The 18972-nt window shown below is 40.8% G+C and overlaps 1 protein-coding gene and 1 long non-coding RNA gene across 3 annotated transcripts in view; one reads left to right on the forward strand and one right to left on the reverse strand.

Moving 5' to 3' along the window:
* Positions 1–18972, forward strand: part of LOC123504345 — a 70867-nt gene that overhangs the window by 14203 nt on the left and 37692 nt on the right. The gene's annotated exons all lie outside the window — the stretch shown is intronic.
* LOC123504338 (myosuppressin-like) overlaps positions 11030–18972 on the reverse strand; it is a 51645-nt gene continuing 43702 nt past the window's right edge. Inside the window, exons 3-4 of one of the 2 annotated variants that reach the window (XM_045254794.1) lie at positions 11399–11498; positions 11030–11269 (exon numbers count right to left, since the gene is read on the reverse strand). In XM_045254794.1, coding sequence (XP_045110729.1) covers positions 11407–11498 — 92 coding nt within the window. In that variant the 3' untranslated portion in view covers positions 11030–11269; positions 11399–11406. Of the gene's footprint in view, positions 11499–18972 lie in introns of both variants that reach the window. The other variant, XM_045254793.1, reaches the window with a different exon arrangement.

Here is an 18972-nt window from a genome sequence, read left to right on the forward strand (position 1 = left end):
TGAAATAAGTTCACTCACCAGTTTAATAGAGTCAATACTGAGACGCTTTTTTTTTTACATTGAATTTTTGGGGTATGATTAGAGGATTTTATTTGCATTAGGAAAGGTCTATGGAGGCCAAAAGATTAATGGCCAGAGTCTTCACTATTCTAACACCCCACATATGTTTCTGAAGCTGTATAAAATCGCCAAAATAGTAACCAAAATGAATATGGAAACGCGTCCTGTTACTAGAGAGATTAACCCCTTCAGTACTAGAACGCATTTTTATCATGAACTTTGTCATTAGACGATTTTATTGATGTTAGGAAGAGTCTACGGAGGTCAGAAGATTAATGGCCACAGTCTTCACTATTTCAATTCCCACATAAGTTTCGGAAGCTGTATAGAATCACTAAATAGTAAGCAGAACGAATATGAAAACGCGCCATGATACTGAAGGGGTTAATGGAGTCAATAGGAAGCTTTGAAAGATGACAAACTGATATAGATAGATATGACAGATAGACATAAGTGAAGATCCAAATATACCTCTTGTTTCTTGTACCTTCCTTTGTGTTCTGTGGTTCAGTGGTGTTGGGTGTGTATGGTGGTGGAGGTAGAGGTGTTGTCAGCCTGGGAACCTTGCCTTCTCGTTTCTGACACCTTGTTTGGCCTTGGGAATTAGATTATGTTACAATTCCCGCGTAGTTCTTTGCCTTAACGAGAAATAGCCTGAAGTTCATTTGCATCTGAAAGCAACGTTGTGGTTCATATGATGGCCTGGCAAGCGAAGGTCCTTTGAGTTTGATCCCTTCAGTACCATGATGTATTTTCCTGCTTAGGGAAGCGGTTGTGTAGTGGATGAGGTGGTGAGTGTGGGACAGGGTAGACGTCCATGCGTAGGTTCGAATCCCACCACGTGCCGTCTTGAAACTGTCATTTGTCGGGTGGTTTAAATTTACCTACATGTCACCATGATATTCAGGTTCTAGATGGAGGTGTAATTACCTTACACCAAAGATGCGCTTGGATGGTGATATGGGCCCTGATTTGGGTACCACTATAAATAAAATTGCTTGCGCTGCTAATGGGTGGAAGCTGAAGAGTGCTTTTCAAATAGACCTACAGGCGTTATAGGCTATAACAGGAAAAAAAAGTATTCTGCTTACTATTTGTTGATTTTATATACATCTTCAGAATCTTATGTGGGGATTAGAATAGTGAAGACACTGCATTAATCTTCTGATCGCCATAGACCCCTTCTAATGTAAATAAAATCGTATAATTATACTCAAAACTCGTAGAAAAATGTGTCCCAGTACTGAAGAGGTTAAGAGAACGCAAGTAATTTTATAGTTCATGGGAAATACATTAAAATCTCTGCTTTATATAACAGTTTCAAATATAAACGACTGGACAATGTTGAAAGAAATAGGGTAAAGTGAGATGAATAGAATAGCACAACCCATTTTAATTAACCCATTCAGTACCTTGACACGTCTTCATATTTATTCTGGTTACTATTAGGTGATTTTATATAAACTTCAGGAACTCATGTCAGGATTAAAATAGTGAAGATTCTGAACCATTAACCCTCTGACCTCCATAAAACCTTACTAGTGTTCATAAAATCGTCTAATCACACCCAAAACTCATAGTAAAAATGCGTTACAGTATTGAAGGGGTTAAGGCCAGGTAATGTAGTCTGCCTTACCTGTTTAATCACACCTGCAGGTAAATAAATGGTAACCTGTGTATTATTTATTTATTTATTTTAACAAACACATTCTCATATCTATACTTAACATGAATAACATTTGAATATCTTCCTTATGAAATACTACTATAGTCTGTCTACTCAAAGGTGTCTCCTGGGTCTCAATCTGAATAGTGTCCCAGGGGCCGCCGTGGTACAGTGGAACCATGCGTGCTTTGGGGTCCGAGGGGTCTCCAAGCGCACGGGTTCGAATCCTGTCCACTGTCCGAGTGTAGGTTGGGCTTCCTCACTCGGGTTGTCAGATCTTGAGGAAAACCGTAGTCTGTCCTCGTGATGAGTGTGTGGATTAACAGAAAACAAGTATTATTCACCTAAAATCAATTATATCATCAATTTGCCACACTATATTTTGAACCCAGGAGCCAATTTAGAAAAGACAGAGCATAGTAGAGATGCAAACTGTTCCATATGCATTCTGGAAGAGTTTAACCCCTTCAGTACTGGGACACATTTTTACCTTGAGTTTGGGTGTGATTAGATTGTTATTAGGCTATTTTGTTTACAGTAAGAAGGGTTTATTGAGGTCAGAAGATTAATGATCAGAATCTTTATTTTATGTAGTTACAAGTTCAAATAGAATGAAAAACACACGTAACGCACCGAACAATCCTATAGAAATAAGCAAAAATGGAGAATATAATAACAAAGCCCATTTTAATAGAACGAATCTATACTTAACTTAAATAACAATGAAGACGAACAAATATTTAAGAGGATTGTGAAGGAAGGAATGGCCACAGCGGAGGAGGAGTGACGTCAGTAAAGAGGAGGAGGAAGAAGAAGAAGAGGAGGAGGAGGAGGAGGAGGAGGAGGAGGAGGAGGAGGAGGAGGAGAAATGAGACAGTTCTGATTTCTTTTTCCTTTAATCACGAGTCTTGGCCAAGGAAGATGAGGTCGGATGAAGGTGACGATGCTAATGACAATAGACGATGTTGGATGATAATAGAGGCGTTGCGTTGTCTTTCTCTCTCTTCACGCTCTTTCTTTTGTCTCTTTTTCTTTCTCTTTTTCTTTGTGTCCTTTTTGTCACAGGGTTTTGTTGGTTTGCCACTGCTTGTCTGTCACTCTCTCTCTCTCTCTCTCTCTCTCTCTCTCTCTCTCTCTCTCTCTCTCTCTCTCTCTCTCTCTCTCTCTCTCTCTCTCTCTCTCTCTCTCTCTCTCTAATGATTTCGACGGTGGAGAGAAAATTTTTGAGTGGAAATTAATAAACGAACTAATAAAGAAAGGAAAATATGTAAATTGTGATTATTGTGAGAGAGAGAGAGAGAGAGAGAGAGAGAGAGAGAGAGAGAGAGAGAGATGATGGTACTATAACTCTTTTTTCTCGTTTCAATGATCTTTCACCTTTTACTTTCGAATCTATATGCCTCTCTCTCTCTCTCTCTCTCTCTCTCTCTCTCTCTCTCTCTCTCTCTCTCTCTCTCTCTCTCTCTCTCTCATCATCATCACCATCATCATCATCATCATCATCATCATCATCACCATCACCATCACCATCATCACCACCACCACCACCACCACCACCACCACCACCATCAGAACCACCATCCCAGATTTCACTCCTCACCTGACTGCATCTCTTACCTCTCACACCGTCACACCTTGCCGTCTCTCACGAATTCAATCTGTGCCGCCTTACCTCCGTCCCGCGCCGCTCACCGCATCAGTACACCTCCTTGAGTCCTCGTGGCAAAGGTGGTGTCGTGATTAATACAATTCCAATATGATCTTGTAACGCCCGCGAGTGATTATTGGGTTCTGGAATTTGTTAGTGAAATGACATGCACGGCTGAGAGAGAGAGAGAGAGAGAGAGAGAGAGCACACACACACACACACACACACACACACACACACACACACACACACACACACACACACACACACACACACACACACACACACACACACACACACACACACACACACACACACACACACACACACACACACACACACACACACACACACACACACACACACACACACACACACACACACACACACACACACACACACACACACACACACCTTTGTCACGGTGATGAGTGGGCGGCAGTGCAGTGTGGTGAGGCGTGGTGCGGTGTGGCCACGTGCAGTATGTAGATGTACTAGTGTGTCAGCGTGTCAGGAGCCTTGTCGGAGCAGCGTGGCAGTTATTGTAGTGGTGGGTGTGTGCAATCGTCCAGCGAAGAGGGATATGCGAGGAAAACAAGTCATTTTTCAATCTACCTGAACACATTGCCTGTAGTATTTCGAACCGCGCCTCTCGTTCATCTGACACTAACATAATTTATTTATTTATTTTTTTTTACTGGCTTTGTGTCTTAAAAAATGCCCCCGTTTCTTTTATTTCCTCTTTTTATCTTTCTTTTTTTTTTCTCTACATTATGTGCATCACTCTCACCCTCCTCCTCCTCCTCCTTCTCCTCCTCCTCCTCCTGCTCTTCCTCCTCCTCCTTTTTTTTTTTTTTTTTTTTTTTTTTCTTCTTCTTCTTCTTCTTCTTCTTCTTCTTTTCTCCTCCTCCTCCTCCTCCTCCTCCTCCTCCTCCTCCAGCAAGAGCAGAAGTATGGAAAGGCAGCGAGTTGAGATGGAAAGATGGAAAGATGGAGAGTGTGGGTCAGAAAAGCTTATCCATTAACCAACAAACGATATGCATTACAGCCACGAGAGAGAGAGAGAGAGAGAGAGAGAGAGAGAGAGAGAGAGAGAGAGAGAGAGACCATTCACCATCACTACCACCACCACTACAACCAACAAAACCATGATAATTCCCCCATTGTCCCATCCATAAGAATAAATAGATAGATAAGTGAATATTAAGTTAAGCCAGGTGACGCCAGCGAGGGAGGGAGGCAGCAGGTGGAGGTGAAAGTCGAGTGGGTGAAGGTTAAGTAAACTCTTAAGTCGTCTTAGCTGCGTCTCTTGAACCGACTTAAGAACTTGCTGGATAGAGTGACAATAATGCAAAATACATACACCTGTGAGAGAGAGAGAGAGAGAGAGAGAGAGAGAGAGAGAGAGAGAGACAAACAGACAGACAGACAGACAGAACAGACTTGACAATCAGCTACAAACACCAGTACACTCGAAAACTGACAAATTGATGGATAGATAGACAGACTGACAAGCAAGCAAGGATAGACAAAAGAAACAGACATACAGACAAACAAGCAGTTGGAGAGATAAATACACTAACAAACAGACAAACACAAACATGAAGACGCAAACCGATAGACAGACAAGCAGACAGACAGGCAGACAGACAGAGAGACAAATCCCACTCACACCATCTTTTCTCTTTTATCATCCAGTCACTGCGAGTTTTAGTCTATTTAAAGCTGGACAGAAGGAATACGTAAGTCTGTGGAATAAACCTCGATATCATCTCTATGTCCGTCTTGCCCATAACTTATCGTCACGCGTCACCGTACCTCTCACCTTCACCCTGTTGTACAGTCACATTATACTTACATGTTATAGAAGTGTGAATTAGTGTATATATTTACCTCTTTCCTTGACCTGAACTCATTTACTCAATACTGGGACATATTTTTACCTTCAGTTTTGAGTATGATTAGACGATTTTGTTTACATTAGGGTGAGTCAATGGAGGTCAGAAGATTAATGGCCACAGTCTTCACTATTTCAATCCCCACACAAGTTTCTGAAGCTGTATCAAATCTCCAAATAGTAAACAGAATGAATATGAAAAACGCGTCTTGGTACTGAAGGGTTAAGGGCCAGGTTTTAAGACATTTATCCTTTTTTATCGTTTTGGCTAACTCTCTCTCTCTTTCGGACTTACTCGGGAGCTGGTGTCTAAGTGGGCTTTTTTTTATTTAATCGTTTTTGTTACCCTTCGCCAGACTTCCTCTCTTAGATAGCGGGTGGGCTTTGAGATAGGAGGTACCCCAAAAAGTATCTCCTTTAGTCCATAAATTCCCGTGAAAAAGCCCGCATGGTATAAATAAAAAAAAAAGAAAAACAGTAAAAGTATCGTTCGTATTAACTCTACTACTCGTATTAACTCTGCTATAGAAGTGTACTTAAGAAAAACAGTGTAAAAAGTATCACTCGTATTAACTCTACTACTCGTATTAACACTGCAGAAGAGTACATAAGAAAAATAGTGTAAATAGTATCACTCGTATTAACTCTACTGCTCGTAAAAACACTGCAGAAGAGTGTAGTGTAAATAGTATCACTCGTATTAACTCTACTGCTCGTAAAAACACTGCAGAAGAGTACATAAGAAAAAACTGTGTAAAAAATAATCGCTCGTATTAACTCTACTACAGAAGAGTGAGTGAGTATGAAATAAGGTGAAATAACGTCTCGTATTCTCAATTCTGCGCTTCACCCTCACTATTTCAAAATGCTTTATTTCAGTTTACACGAGTTTTTAAGGTGTTTTTAACGGTTCTAGAGACAGAGTGACAAGATTTTTTTATTATTAACTGGAGAAATACTCTTGAAAATCCCGCTTATCATCTCAGTGGTCCTTGAAAATAGTCGTGGTGAGAGAGCAAAGCGTTTCTGAATACTGACCTTTAAAGAGAGGCAGACAACTAGAACAGACTTGGTAATCAGTTTGTTAGTGCTGAATTAAAAGAAAGTTAAAAAAAAAAATGTAGTGAATAAATGTAAATGAATGATGGGAAGGTATAACTATGTATTTGTGTAAAACTCCATTCATTCCTTCATCATCCACCTATCTATCCACTTACCTTTCAGCTCCCATCCTATCCTGAATTATTTATGACGTTGCATCTTCAGCTCGTATTCTTAAAACACTTCTGTGCTTCACTTTCACTAATTCAAAAGACTTTATTTGCATGTACACCAGTTTTTAAGGTGTTTTTATTATCCTAAAGGCAGAGTGACAAGAATTTTACGTTATTAACAGGAGAAACACTCTTGAAAACTCTGCTAATCATCTCTGTGACCTTGGAAAATAGTCGTAGTGAGAGACCAAAAGAAAGGAGAGGGAAAAGGTAAAAGGAAGAAGTTTGTGTATTTTTCTTTCAATTGGTATGGGTAGTTATTCGGAGTTATGGTTATGGACAGGTAGGGTTTTGCGTTTGAGGAAATAAAACTGATCTCTTATTTGCTTTGGATTTGTAGTGTTTTTTTTTTTTCTTTTTTCTTTTTCTTTTAATGCTTCTGGCTCAGTGTGTGTGTGTGTGTGTGTGTGTGTGTGTGTGTGTGTGTGTGTGTGTGTGTGTGTGTGTGTGTGTGTGTGTTTCTGCTTCTGTTCGTCTGTCTGTTTTCTTTCTGCCTTTGTCTCTGTTTCCGCAACACACACACACACACACACTCTCTCTCTCTCTCTCTCTCTCTCTCTCTCTCTCTCTCTCTCTCTCTCTCTCTCTTTCCTTTGACCATTCAATTTTACAGCAAGTGGACACTAATGAAAACCTGCAGAAAAATCGTAGCAATTTACTCCCTCTAGGAAAAAACACAAAAAACATCATAAATTAGTGAGTTAGAGATCCAAAAAAGAGGTTGTTGATTTACATCCCTAGGTGGCTTCACGCTTCATTTTCTGGGGTATCGAAACTTCGGACCAGTGGCGCGAGGACTGAACCATTTGGAAGCTGCCAGTGAAGAGGATGAGGAATTGAAATATCCTCGTTGACTCTGCATTATTAACTCAGGGATACAATAGGAATGAGGCTCAGGAGAAAATGTGCATTGGGACTGAGGGAAAGTGATAGGAACACTGTTTTGTTTAGTGAGAGAGAGAGAGAGAGAGAGAGAGAGAGAGAGAGAGAGAGAGAGAGAGAGAGGTTGGATATGTGTTTAGTATTCTGGAGTGTTTTCTTAATTAAATATTGCTTTGTTGCGTCTTATCGTGAGTGATTTGAATAGCTTTGAAGTGAACGTTATTAAGTTATTATATAGTTATACCCCATATAATATCCGTTTTCTTTATCGTGAGTTGCATTATGAAAACGTATTGCAGATGTCCCCCACCCCTCCCTCTCTCCCTCATAATGCAGGGTAGACTATATCACTCACCTCCATCATTATTATCTAAACGTAACCTCTTCAGTACCATGACCGATTTCCATATTAATTTACATATTAAAATACATAATACTGTGGCCATTAATCTTCTGACCTCCATAGACCCTTCGTAGTGTCAAAAAAAAAAAAAAAGTCTAATCGTACACAGATCTCAAGGTGTTAACTCTCTGTTATTTCTCACATCTTTCTTCAATCATTAACCACTGTGAGACAATTTTTCATTATTCTACAGCTACCTCCAAACATTACACTGTTCAGAATTGCTAAATATACTTTATGCCAGGGGTTCAGTGTTTTGCCGGCCAACCCTTGCCAACAAACTATTGTGTGTGTGAACAAGTGTTGTGAGTGAGTGAGTGCGTGCGTGCGTGCGTGCGTGCGTGTGTTCGAAGCTTTGCATCGCCATCTCATAGCTTCGACCGGAGCCGTCCTGGTCCTCCGCCGGCCCTACGCTTGTCACTCAGGCTTCTTCCTTCTGACCCACACACACTCCTGCCCTTCGGTAAGACGTTTATACTATTTTTTCTGTACAGTATTTTTGGGTATGTTATGGTTGTGTAATATATGTTGTGTTTTGTGTTGTGTGCATGGGCGTGAAGTCCCGGTTGTGCCCACGATGGACGTGTGGCCTGTCCTGTGTGAACGCCATCTACCTCTCGGCGAGGCTATAAGGACCCTATCTACGTCTTCTGCCACCACCTGCTCACAGGAGTGTCGCGCTGTCGAGGCTTACTCCCACACTTCATCTCATCCATGTGTGTGAATGACTTGTGTGAATGAGGGTTGTGTGAAAGTTGGGGTGTGAGTGTTTTGCTTAGGTGTTGTTTGTGAAATATATTGTTATTTTCCGTGGTGAGTTTATTACCCGGGTCTATATAAAAGAATCAAAAGTGGTCGTCGCCGTCTAGCTACAGAGTATTATTGTCCTAATTCAAGCTTTACTGGGCAAAACCCCTTACACTTTAGTTTTGTAGATGTTTATAAGAACTCCATATATTGTCATTAGTACTGGGAATCACAGTTGAAAGGCTTAATCTCATCATTACTGGAACGCACTTTTATCATGAGTTTTAGGTACGATTACACGATTTTACTGACATTAGGAAGGTTTTATGAAGGACAGAGGATTAATGACCACAGTCTTCACTATTCTAATTCCCACATAAGTTTCTGAAGCTGTATAAAATCGCCAGATAGTATGTAAAAATAGAGATGAAAATGTGTCGTGGTACTGAAGTGGTTACAAATCAATAGAAAAACTTACATGCGTGGAAAATTAAGGCTGATGGAACTGAAATTACTTACAGGAGCGACAATTTAAGTAGCGCCTCGCCCCACGATAAGGCAGCGAGTGACAATAAGATAGAGATTAAACTTTGTATAACTTCGTCAGCGTGAGACTTTGGAGAGAGAAGGGGGGGGGACGAGGCTTGCGTGGTGTTGGTAGTTATAAGCCGTGAAGTGAGCTGTGCCATCCTATACCGCTTTGTGCAACTTTGTGAATATTGGTGAAGGAAAGGCCTCGTGTGTGTGTGTGTGTGTGTGTGTGGGGCTTTGTAGCTGTTCAGGGCATTATTCTGGTTAGTTTTTTTTTTTTCGTTTGGTATGTTTTTTAAAATGTTTAAGTTTTTCCTAAATCCCGTAATGAATAAAAAAAATATATAACTTCATGATAAAAATTGTAGACATTGATAAGTAAATGCATAGAAATAAATAAATAATCTCTCTCTCTCTCTCTCTCTCTCTCTCTGCATCTCTAAGGATGCATTTCGTTCCCTTTGCAGGATTTGTCTTCGTTTTATTCTTTACTATGAGACAAAGATGCTTTTAGAGTTCAGATTTATATTAACCAACAACTGTGACTTCATCGATACGTGTCGAGTTAACCAATCTCTATCAAACCATGTGACGTTGTTGTGTATCCTAAACTTCCATTTTTCTGTGTTACATTTTCTCTAACGTTGGTTGTTGAGTCAATTTGAGCACATGGACGACTTCCTTATTCTTCCTTTGTTTTTCAATTACATTACTGCATCTCTCTCTCTCTCTCTCTCTCTCTCTCTCTCTCTCTCTCTCTCTCTCTCTCTCTCTCTCTCTCTCTCTCTGTGTATCTATCTATCTATCTATCTATCCTATCTATTTATCTATCTATCTTTGAAGCTCCACCTACAATCTCCCCTTCATCCCCTCCCCCACACCTCATACACATGATGACTGTGACCCCTTCCTTCCTTCCTTCCTTCCTTCCTTCTTTCCTCACCTTCATTTGCGTCGTGACTTAAGGATCCACCAGAGAGCGCCACCCACAGAGCCTCCTCCTTGTAATCCTGATGACGGGTGGGCTGAAACTGGTGCTGTTGTGTGTTCTATTTACAGAGTATTGGTTCGTAAGGGTTTAGTTTAAGGATGTTTTGGGGTTCATTTGATGAGGTTATAATTCAAGTGTTTGCTAAAGATTTTCCTTCTGTTGTCTCAGTTTTAGTTTCGTATTCAGAAATGCTGAGATTGATGTTGTTGTGTGCGATATCTAGCTACAGAGGGGTCTTGGTTCGTAAAGGTTTAGTTCTGAGGATATTTCAGAGGTTTATCTGATGAGGTTATTATTCCGTTGTTTGCTAAAGATATTCCCGTATTCAGAAATGCTTTGCTCTCACCAAGACTACATTCAAAGGCCATAAAGATGATTTGCTGGGTTTTCAAGAATGTTTCCCCTGTTAGTAAAGTTGAAATCTTGCCAGTCTATCTGTAGAACCCTTAAAAATCAATGCCATTTTGAATAAAACCTTGAAATGGAGAAGATGCGTAGGTGTCTGTGTGAGAATACAGCCATAGTCATCGGTTCCCTTCCCTAGCTTTCCACCCTCATGTAACTAAAGCTTAAAATGCCTTTCGAAAGTTCCCAATGTGGGCAGCATTCAGTGAGTCGATTCTTTTTTTTCTGTCCAGGTAACGTTTCAGTGTGTGCTAGTGAGGCTGGGTGTGTGTTGGGGATGGAGGGATGGAAGCTGCGGGTCCGGGAACTTTGTGTAGACTAGAAAGGCTGATATCGTGTTCTCATACGTGGATAACCTTCATTGGTAGTTTGGTTTTTTATTTATGCTCTCTCTGAGTTGGTGATTTTTTGAGAAAGATTATGTGCAGTGTTTGGTGAGGTATCAGAGCAGCATCAGACAGTGCACCAGATCCCCTTCAGTGCCATGCCAGCCCACTCAGGATAAACACTAAAACACCTTGTAAGTAAAGTGTCATTCAATTTTTATTTGTAATGGCTTTCCAAACCAAAATACAATTTTTACAACACTGAAAAATCAGAGTACCATCATAACACCTCAATGGGAAAAATAGTCTTTTGTATTTTTATTTTCGGAATCCATGACGCCAGGTCGGTCCACGTGGGTGTGAAGCGCATGTCGAGGTGTTGACGGGCGAGTGAGAGTACATACAAACACCTCACGTGTAGGCGGGAGACGGGGAGCACCTGGACCAATGACAAGCTCAGCGGGGGTGGGGGGAGAGGGGGGTAAGGAGAGATATATTAAGAATAACAATTATTCTTCATTCTTGACGACAAAGAGTTTGGTTTTTTTTTTTGTTGGTTGTGCTTCACCTCGCTGACTACTGCTGGGCGCGGCCGAAGCGGAGGAACACGTGGTCTAGGTCCTGTCGTTTGACCTCCGGCTCGTTCACACCCATGCTGTTCTTGATGGCTGCGGGACAGAAAGACAGGCGAGTTAGTCTCAGGTGATGGGAAATTATTTATAGCCTTATCAGGTTTACTCGTGATGGGAAATGATTTGTGGCCGTATCAGGTTTACTTGTGATGGGAAATGATTTGTGGACTTACCATGTTTACTCTTGATGGAAATATGAGGAATGAATGCATGGTGACTTTAACCCCTTCTGTACCATGACGCGTTTCCCTATTCATCCTGCTTACTACTTGATGGTTTTACTAGAAACTTATGTAGGGGAATTAAGATAGTGAAGACTGAAGCCACTAACCTTCTGATCACCATAGGCCCTTCCTAATGTCATTAAAATGGTCCTATCGTACACAAATCTCAATGTAAAAATGTGTTAAAATAAATAATCCTGATAACTATCGTAAAACTGGTAAAAATATACACCATAAATAATTAGCTCATTCAATTGACTAACTGACAAAAGAAATATCAAGACCAAAACATTAAATCAGCCTCTTCAGCAATGCCAAAGGAAAAAGACACGAGCAAAGGTAATTATAGGAAAAAGTGCATTCTTCCACCTTTCCTTCCTCCCACAGAGCAAACAGACAGCTGGCATGTGTTGGTCTCTGTCATAACTTTTCTCATAACATTAGTGTCTCTTTGAATGTGAGGAAATGTTAAGTTGAAATTTAAAGCTCAAGGAAGAATGTTGTCCCTCCTCCTCCTCCTCCTCCTCCTCCTCCTCCTCCTCCTCCTCCTCCTCCTCCTCCTCCTCCTCCTCTTCCTCCTGCTATTCGTTCTTTGTCAGCCGTTCATTGCAGTGTCAGGGTCCTTAACTTAAGCTTTCGAGCAAGAGGATTAGGTATCAGTTAAGCTTCAATATAAGTCAAGTGCGTCCATGTAACCTCCTCCTCCTCCTCCTCCTCTTCCTCCTCCTCCTCCTCCTCCTCCTCCTCCTCCTCCTCCTCCTCCTCCTTTTATGTTTGTCCCTTAATAGTTCTCTAGCCTTGATATAATAAACCACTAATGATGATAACACGAAGACTAAACAAGGATTAAACTATACCACTCAAAGACGAATGACTAGATGTACACGTTTCTAAATCAAATAACATTGAAAACATACAAAGATGAAGGAAACAAACACGAAACGAACCGAGCCTCACCACGCTGTATTACTCCTGCACCACTGCCACACTCACCAAGACTTGAAGTAGATAGTTCCCGCCCTTGTTGTTCCTACCTCACCACCTCATTGTCTAACCCCGAGCCGCTTTCCGTAAACTGAGAACACCAGTGGCCTCTAATTCGCCTGGGAACGACACGGCGCAGTAAACACTCCACTTAACATCTCGGAAACACGTGACGCCAAGTGACTGCAACGCGAGGACCTGCCGCGCCTGATTAGCAAAGGCCGCAATTTCCGCTGATTGGGTTTCTAATCGATGACTTGAAGGAAGGAGTAATTGTGTTAATTTCTCCTTCGGTCTATTCGTTTCCCCTTCAGAATTTGATGGATTTGCTTGGCCACTGTTGATCATCTTTCTTTCCTTCCTTGCTTACTTCCTTACTTATATTCAGTTCTTTGTGAGTTTAGTGTTTGGTCTCCATAGTCTGTGCTCTTTTTCTCTCTCTCTCTCTCTCTCTCTCTCTCTCTCTCTCTCTCTCTCTCTCTCTCTCTCTCTCTCTCTCTCTCTCTCTCTCTCTCTCTCTCTCTCTCTCTCTCTCTGTGTGTGTGTGTGTGTGTGTGTGTGTGTGTGTGTGTGTGTGTGTGTCTCGAGATCCGGAAATAGATGTAAATTTTGGAGTACGTCAAAAGAGACAGATAAATAAATAGATAAGAAAACAGAAATATATAAGTTTGAATACACTTGCGTCAGGTCTTAAATTTGTAGCTTCTTTCCCTGTCTGGCAGCGAGGAAACATTTCATGGCACACAGCAGGACGTGAAGATGAAAAGGCTGGTGTAAAGTTTTATACTACTAAACCTCGAGGAACATAAAACACTCCACCCCATGCACGAGGATGTCATGAATAAAACACTAAAGGCATTGTATTGTGCTCATACTAAGAAATCATACACACACACACACACACACACACACACACACACACACACACACACACACACACACACACACACACACACACACACACTACATATGATTAGGAAACAAATCAGACTGAGGGAGGAAGTTTTTGCTACGTGACTTGGCTTCGTTGGCCCTTTGTCACGTCCACATCTGCTCCACACCTCCTCCATACCTCCTCCACACCTCTTCCATGCCTCCTCCACGCCTCCTCAACCTCCTCCACCTATCCTATGAGCGTTAAATTAAGGAAAGAGAGCAAGGTGAGGCGCGGTGAAGGTAAAAGCAGGTGGTGGAACTAAGTGATCATGCCCCATCTCTCTCTCTCCTCATGCGCGCTCTCCCTCACGCTCCTCTCACGCTCCCTCCCTCAAACTTCCCTCACATGCGCGCCACTTCACTCCCACGCCACTTAACGGCAACACTTACAAGGTAGAAATGTGGAGCATTAAAATCAAACCACTATTATTTTATTCCCTTTCAGCTGGCATCAATTGTTACGAGTACTAGAATCCTGGTTTACACTCCTTGCCTTCCCTCTGTGTGTGTGTGTGTATGGGTGTGGGTGTGGGTGTGTGCGGGAGTGAATATGTGCCTGAGGAAATGTCTGAGTGTGCGTTAACGTCTGGGATAGTGAATTGAAGTAATAAGGACAGATGTATTAGTGATAGCGTGCATAACATAAGATTTCCCTCACTTTTCTTGGCCTTCTTCTGTATTGACTGGGTTTCTTTTAACACTTTTTTTCTTTTCCCTCTCTCGTCAGTCACCATTTATCTCTCTTAACCCCCGACTGTGGCCACTTTGCTTCCCGCCAACCTCGCCTCACGTTTGCTCCAGGGTCAACGGTACTTAGAACGCTACTCTGTCACCGATTCCTTGTTTTCCTCCCCGTTAGTTGAAGGGGGAGTGACTCTAAATTCTTTCCTTCACTCTCCACCCACGCAAATGTTCCCTCTCGTCTATTGCTTTTCTCTCTCTCTCTCTCTCTCTCTCTGCTAATCTCTTCTTCACTCTTTCGTCTTTTCTTACTTTCGTTTTTTCCTTCTTTTTCCATCTCTATTCGTTCTCTCTCTCTCTCTCTCTCTCTCTCTCTCTCTCTCTCTCTCTCTCTCTCTCTCTCTCTCTCTCTCCTCCCACGCGTCTGTAAAGAATGAAGCTTAAATTCATGTGATCCTAAGAGATTTTTAAAGTTTGTATTGGAAGTTTTAGTGCATTATTATATCTATCTCAGCGTGTGGAGTCTCTTATACATTTGCCTACATTTTTCTTTCTTCTTGCTTATTCGTTTCTCTCTTTTGTCTGCTTTTTTCCATCCTCGCTCCTTGTTCTCCCCACGATGCATCACTCATTCCCTCGCTATGAGATTGAGAACCAGAAGAAATGTAAATAGACAGAACGATGTGTTGATATATTTTCGTGAGAGTTGACGGTTCCTAGTCTATCTTCCTTTCCTCTTCCTCTTTTTTCTGTCTCTCCTGCACCTTTCTCAGAATTCTCTCACGTCTAAGGGAAGAAAAATACACAGTCATACATGTATTACACTTACATGTCACTTCATCACTTTAAAATGGCAGACGAACTTACTATTATGTCACCTGGACTTGAGCAATGCTTCCTCTGTCTCGTAAAACAGCTGAATAGAACTAAAAAATCTTACTCCTCTACCAATGAACGTCACACTCCGGCTCGAGACACTTAGAGGAGAGTTATGAACGGGTAACGTGGTACATGCGACCCTCACTCACCCTCTCTGTCTAACTTTAGCTTTCTCTCAATGTACACGTAATGGAAGGGAAGATTCGTGTCTTTAATAATGTTCAGTTGTGCCTCAGTAGTTCTTAAATGGAGCGTGGAAAGAAGGTATGTTTTTATATAGAGTTCTTTTTCCCTCTTGTCTCATTTTTTATTTTTATCGTAGCGTTTCATAGTGTCATGTTTTTGTGTCAGTTAATTGACTCTGAGGTATGCTGAGATAGTAAATGGGGTTGTAGTAGTGGTAGGAGTCGTTGTTGTAGCTGTTTTTGTTTTTGTGACTGATAGAAATAGAAGTAGTGATAGGAGGCATATTTTTGTTTCCACCACTGTTATTGTTGTTACTGTTGCTTCTGCTGGTGGTGGTTGTATTGCTATTATTTTACTCCTATTCATCATTATTATTGCTGCAGTCGTTCAGTGTTACAGTAATGCGTCACAAAACACACTTTGACCTTCAGTATCCTCAGTAGGGCGATGGCTTAGAATTCTCGTAACGCTGAGTAATGAAAAGAACCAGACGGAGAGAAGAGAGAAGAGACGGGATACAGAGAGAGACAGAGAAAAGAGATAGAGAGGCCAAAGGGGAAGATGACACCATAGGAGGAAAAAAAAGTGCTGTATTGTTCTTATGTTGATACTAAAGGTTGGGAAGAGAAAGACAGGATACAGAGAGAGAGACAGAGAAAGAGACAGAGACAGAGGGGACATGAAAGGCAGCAAGAGGGAACATAACACCATAAGAGGCAAAAAAGTGCTGTGTTGTTCTTATGTTGATACTAAAGAAGAGAGAGACGGGATACAGAGAGAGAGAGACAGAAAGAGACAGAGACAGGGGGGACATGAAAGGCAGCAAGGGGGAACATAACACCATGGCAGGTATAAAAGTGCTGTATTATTCTTATGTTGATACTAAAGGTTGGGAAGTGTGAAGGCGAACAAAGAAACAAATCATTTTAATGGACGTCTTTCGGAACTAAATGACACTTCAAGTTATTAAACGTTTTTGTTTGAGGTATCGGACACTGGTGTTTGTCTGTGTATCATTGAGTTGGCTTATTTATCAATTTGGTTATCTATCTCATCTGTCGAACTGTCTGTCTACCTGTTAATCTCATGTTTAGTGTATTTCCTTATCTTCTCTCCCTTCAGTACCATGACGCGTTTTCATATTCATTCTAGTTATTATTTGACGATTTTATACAGCTTCAAAAGAATATGTGGGGGATTAGAATTGTGAAAACTGTGGCCATCAATCTTCTGACCTCCATAGACCCTTCGTAATGTAAAGAAAATCGTCTAATCATCCCTTAAACTCAAGGTAAAAATGCGTCCCGGTACTGAGGGGGTTAAACTCTGTGATATGTTGACTCTCCTTACAGAGCATGATAACGAGACGATTGTCAGTAGATCAGGACTTTGAATGAAGGAAACACACTGTGGGATTAAGAATACAAGATTAATTCGACATCTTACCACAACTGCGCATATAAAACCTCTACACGTGACTCAGACTTGAAGAAAATGGGAAACAATAATGGTTTTTTAAAGGTTGGTGTGAAATCACGAAAACACGAACAAATAGATTTATGTGTTGCATTTGTGTTGTTTTAACCCTTTCAGTAATGGGACGCATTTTACCTTGAGTTTTGGGTATGATTAAACGATTTTACTTATATTAGGAAGGGTTTATGGAGGTCAGAAGATGAATGGCCAGAGTCTACACTATTTTAATTCCCCACATAAGTTTCTAAAGCTGTATAAAATCACCAAATAGTAAGCAGAGTGAATATGGAGACGCGTCATGGTACTGAAAGGGGTTAATAATTAATTGATACTATGATTTGGTTTTGAATGGAGGGTAGTCCTTGGTATGGCTTTCAAGATCACAGTATGTTATTTTTAGAACGGAATGAACCGTATTATAATTGGAAAGATGTGTCTTATGTTGCATTTGTGTTACTTTGATAATTAATTGATTCTAACGCATTAAAATAAAGGGTTGTTCACGATATGGCTTTGAAATGACCATATGTTATTTTGGGAAGGGAATGAACAGTATTATAAATAGAAACTGTATCGCTGACTCTTGTTTTTGTGCTGTTTGTGTGTGGGTGGATGTGATGGAAGGGCGCAAGGCATGTGTGGGCGTCAGTGTAGATTAGTGGGAGGAAGATAAGTAAAAAAAAAATTCAGTGGCCTTTTTTTTTTAATTATTTCCAATTCTCAAAACTTTCACCCTCAGAATATTTGAAAAAAGAATAAATTATAAGCCATTTCCATAATATATCATTCCCTCGCACCTTATCTAGATTCTTAAAACTTAGGGGGAGAATTTTTTACCCAATTGTTCTCACTGTTGACGGAAAAGTTTTGTTAAATGATTAGAGGCGTTATTTGTGTTATTGCTTATCGGAGGAGTCGCGGCGAGAGAGAGAGAGAGAGAGAGAGAGAGAGAGAGGGAAGGCAGTCCGGTATCACGTATTAAATCTCTCAGTAAGTCATTCCGTTGGTTTCCCCGTGGGTTGATGAGCGTTATCGTGTACTATCTCATATTCCCTACTGAAATAACTCTCTCTCTCTCTCTCTCTCTCTCTCTCTCTCTCTGATTCTCCACCCATTGTTTTTTGCTCTCAGTTATTTATTTAATCATTTACCTAACTGCATTAACATGGTTGTCAAAATTAAACTCATTATTATATGGTTTCTCTCTCTCTCTCTCTCTCTCTCTCTCTCTCTCTCTCTCTCTCTCTCTCTCTCTCTCTCTCTCTCTCTCTGCTTGTTTAATATTCCCTCCATCTTTTATTTAAACTCCCTCCTCCTCCTCCTCCTCCTCCTCCTCCTCCTCCTCCTCCTCCTCCTCCTCCTCCTCCTCCTCTTCCACTGACTTTCTCATTTATACGTCTCTCCTCTGCACAGAATTATTATTATTTTGCACCTGACTAAAGTTATGCTGCCGCTTTTTGCACTGAGTATTTTCCGTCTTTCTCTCTCTGTGTTCAAATTGCTTTCTCTCTCTATTTATATCCATTTCTTTTATTCTATTGATCCTTTTCGCTTCCATTTGTCATCAGGTATCTGCGTTTTATCCTCGTGTTGATATTGGTGTAAATTGTTTTGTGTTGTGTGTGTGTGTGTGTGTGTGTGTGTGTGTGTGTGTGTGTGTGTGTGTGTGTGTGTGTCTCTCTCTCTCTCTCTCTCTCTCTCTCTCTCTCTCTCTCTCTCTCTCTCTCTCTCTCTCTCTCTCTCTCTCTCTCTCTCTCTCTCTCTCTCTCTCTCTTTCCCGATCAGTTTTCGCTTTCCAGTTTTCGTTTGTTGTGTTTCGTTTCAGTTTGTCATAGCAAGAGCAGTGTGTTATTATTATTATTATTATTATTATTATTATTATTATTATTATTATTATTATTATTTATTATTATTATTATTATTAGTAGTAGTAGTAGTAGTAGTAGTAGTAGTAGTAGTAGTAGTAGTAGTAGTAGCAGTAGTAGTAGTAGTAGTAGTAGTAGTAGTAGTAGTAGTAGTAGTAGTAGTAGTAGTAGTAGAAGCAGCAGTATCATCATCACCATCATCACCATAACTACTTAACCTGCCTCTTGTTACATTACCATCACATCATCATCATCATCACTTCCCTATCTTTTCACCAC

The sequence above is a fragment of the Portunus trituberculatus genome, chromosome 15, assembly GCF_017591435.1.
Source record: "Portunus trituberculatus isolate SZX2019 chromosome 15, ASM1759143v1, whole genome shotgun sequence".
NCBI lineage: Eukaryota > Metazoa > Arthropoda > Malacostraca > Decapoda > Portunidae > Portunus > Portunus trituberculatus.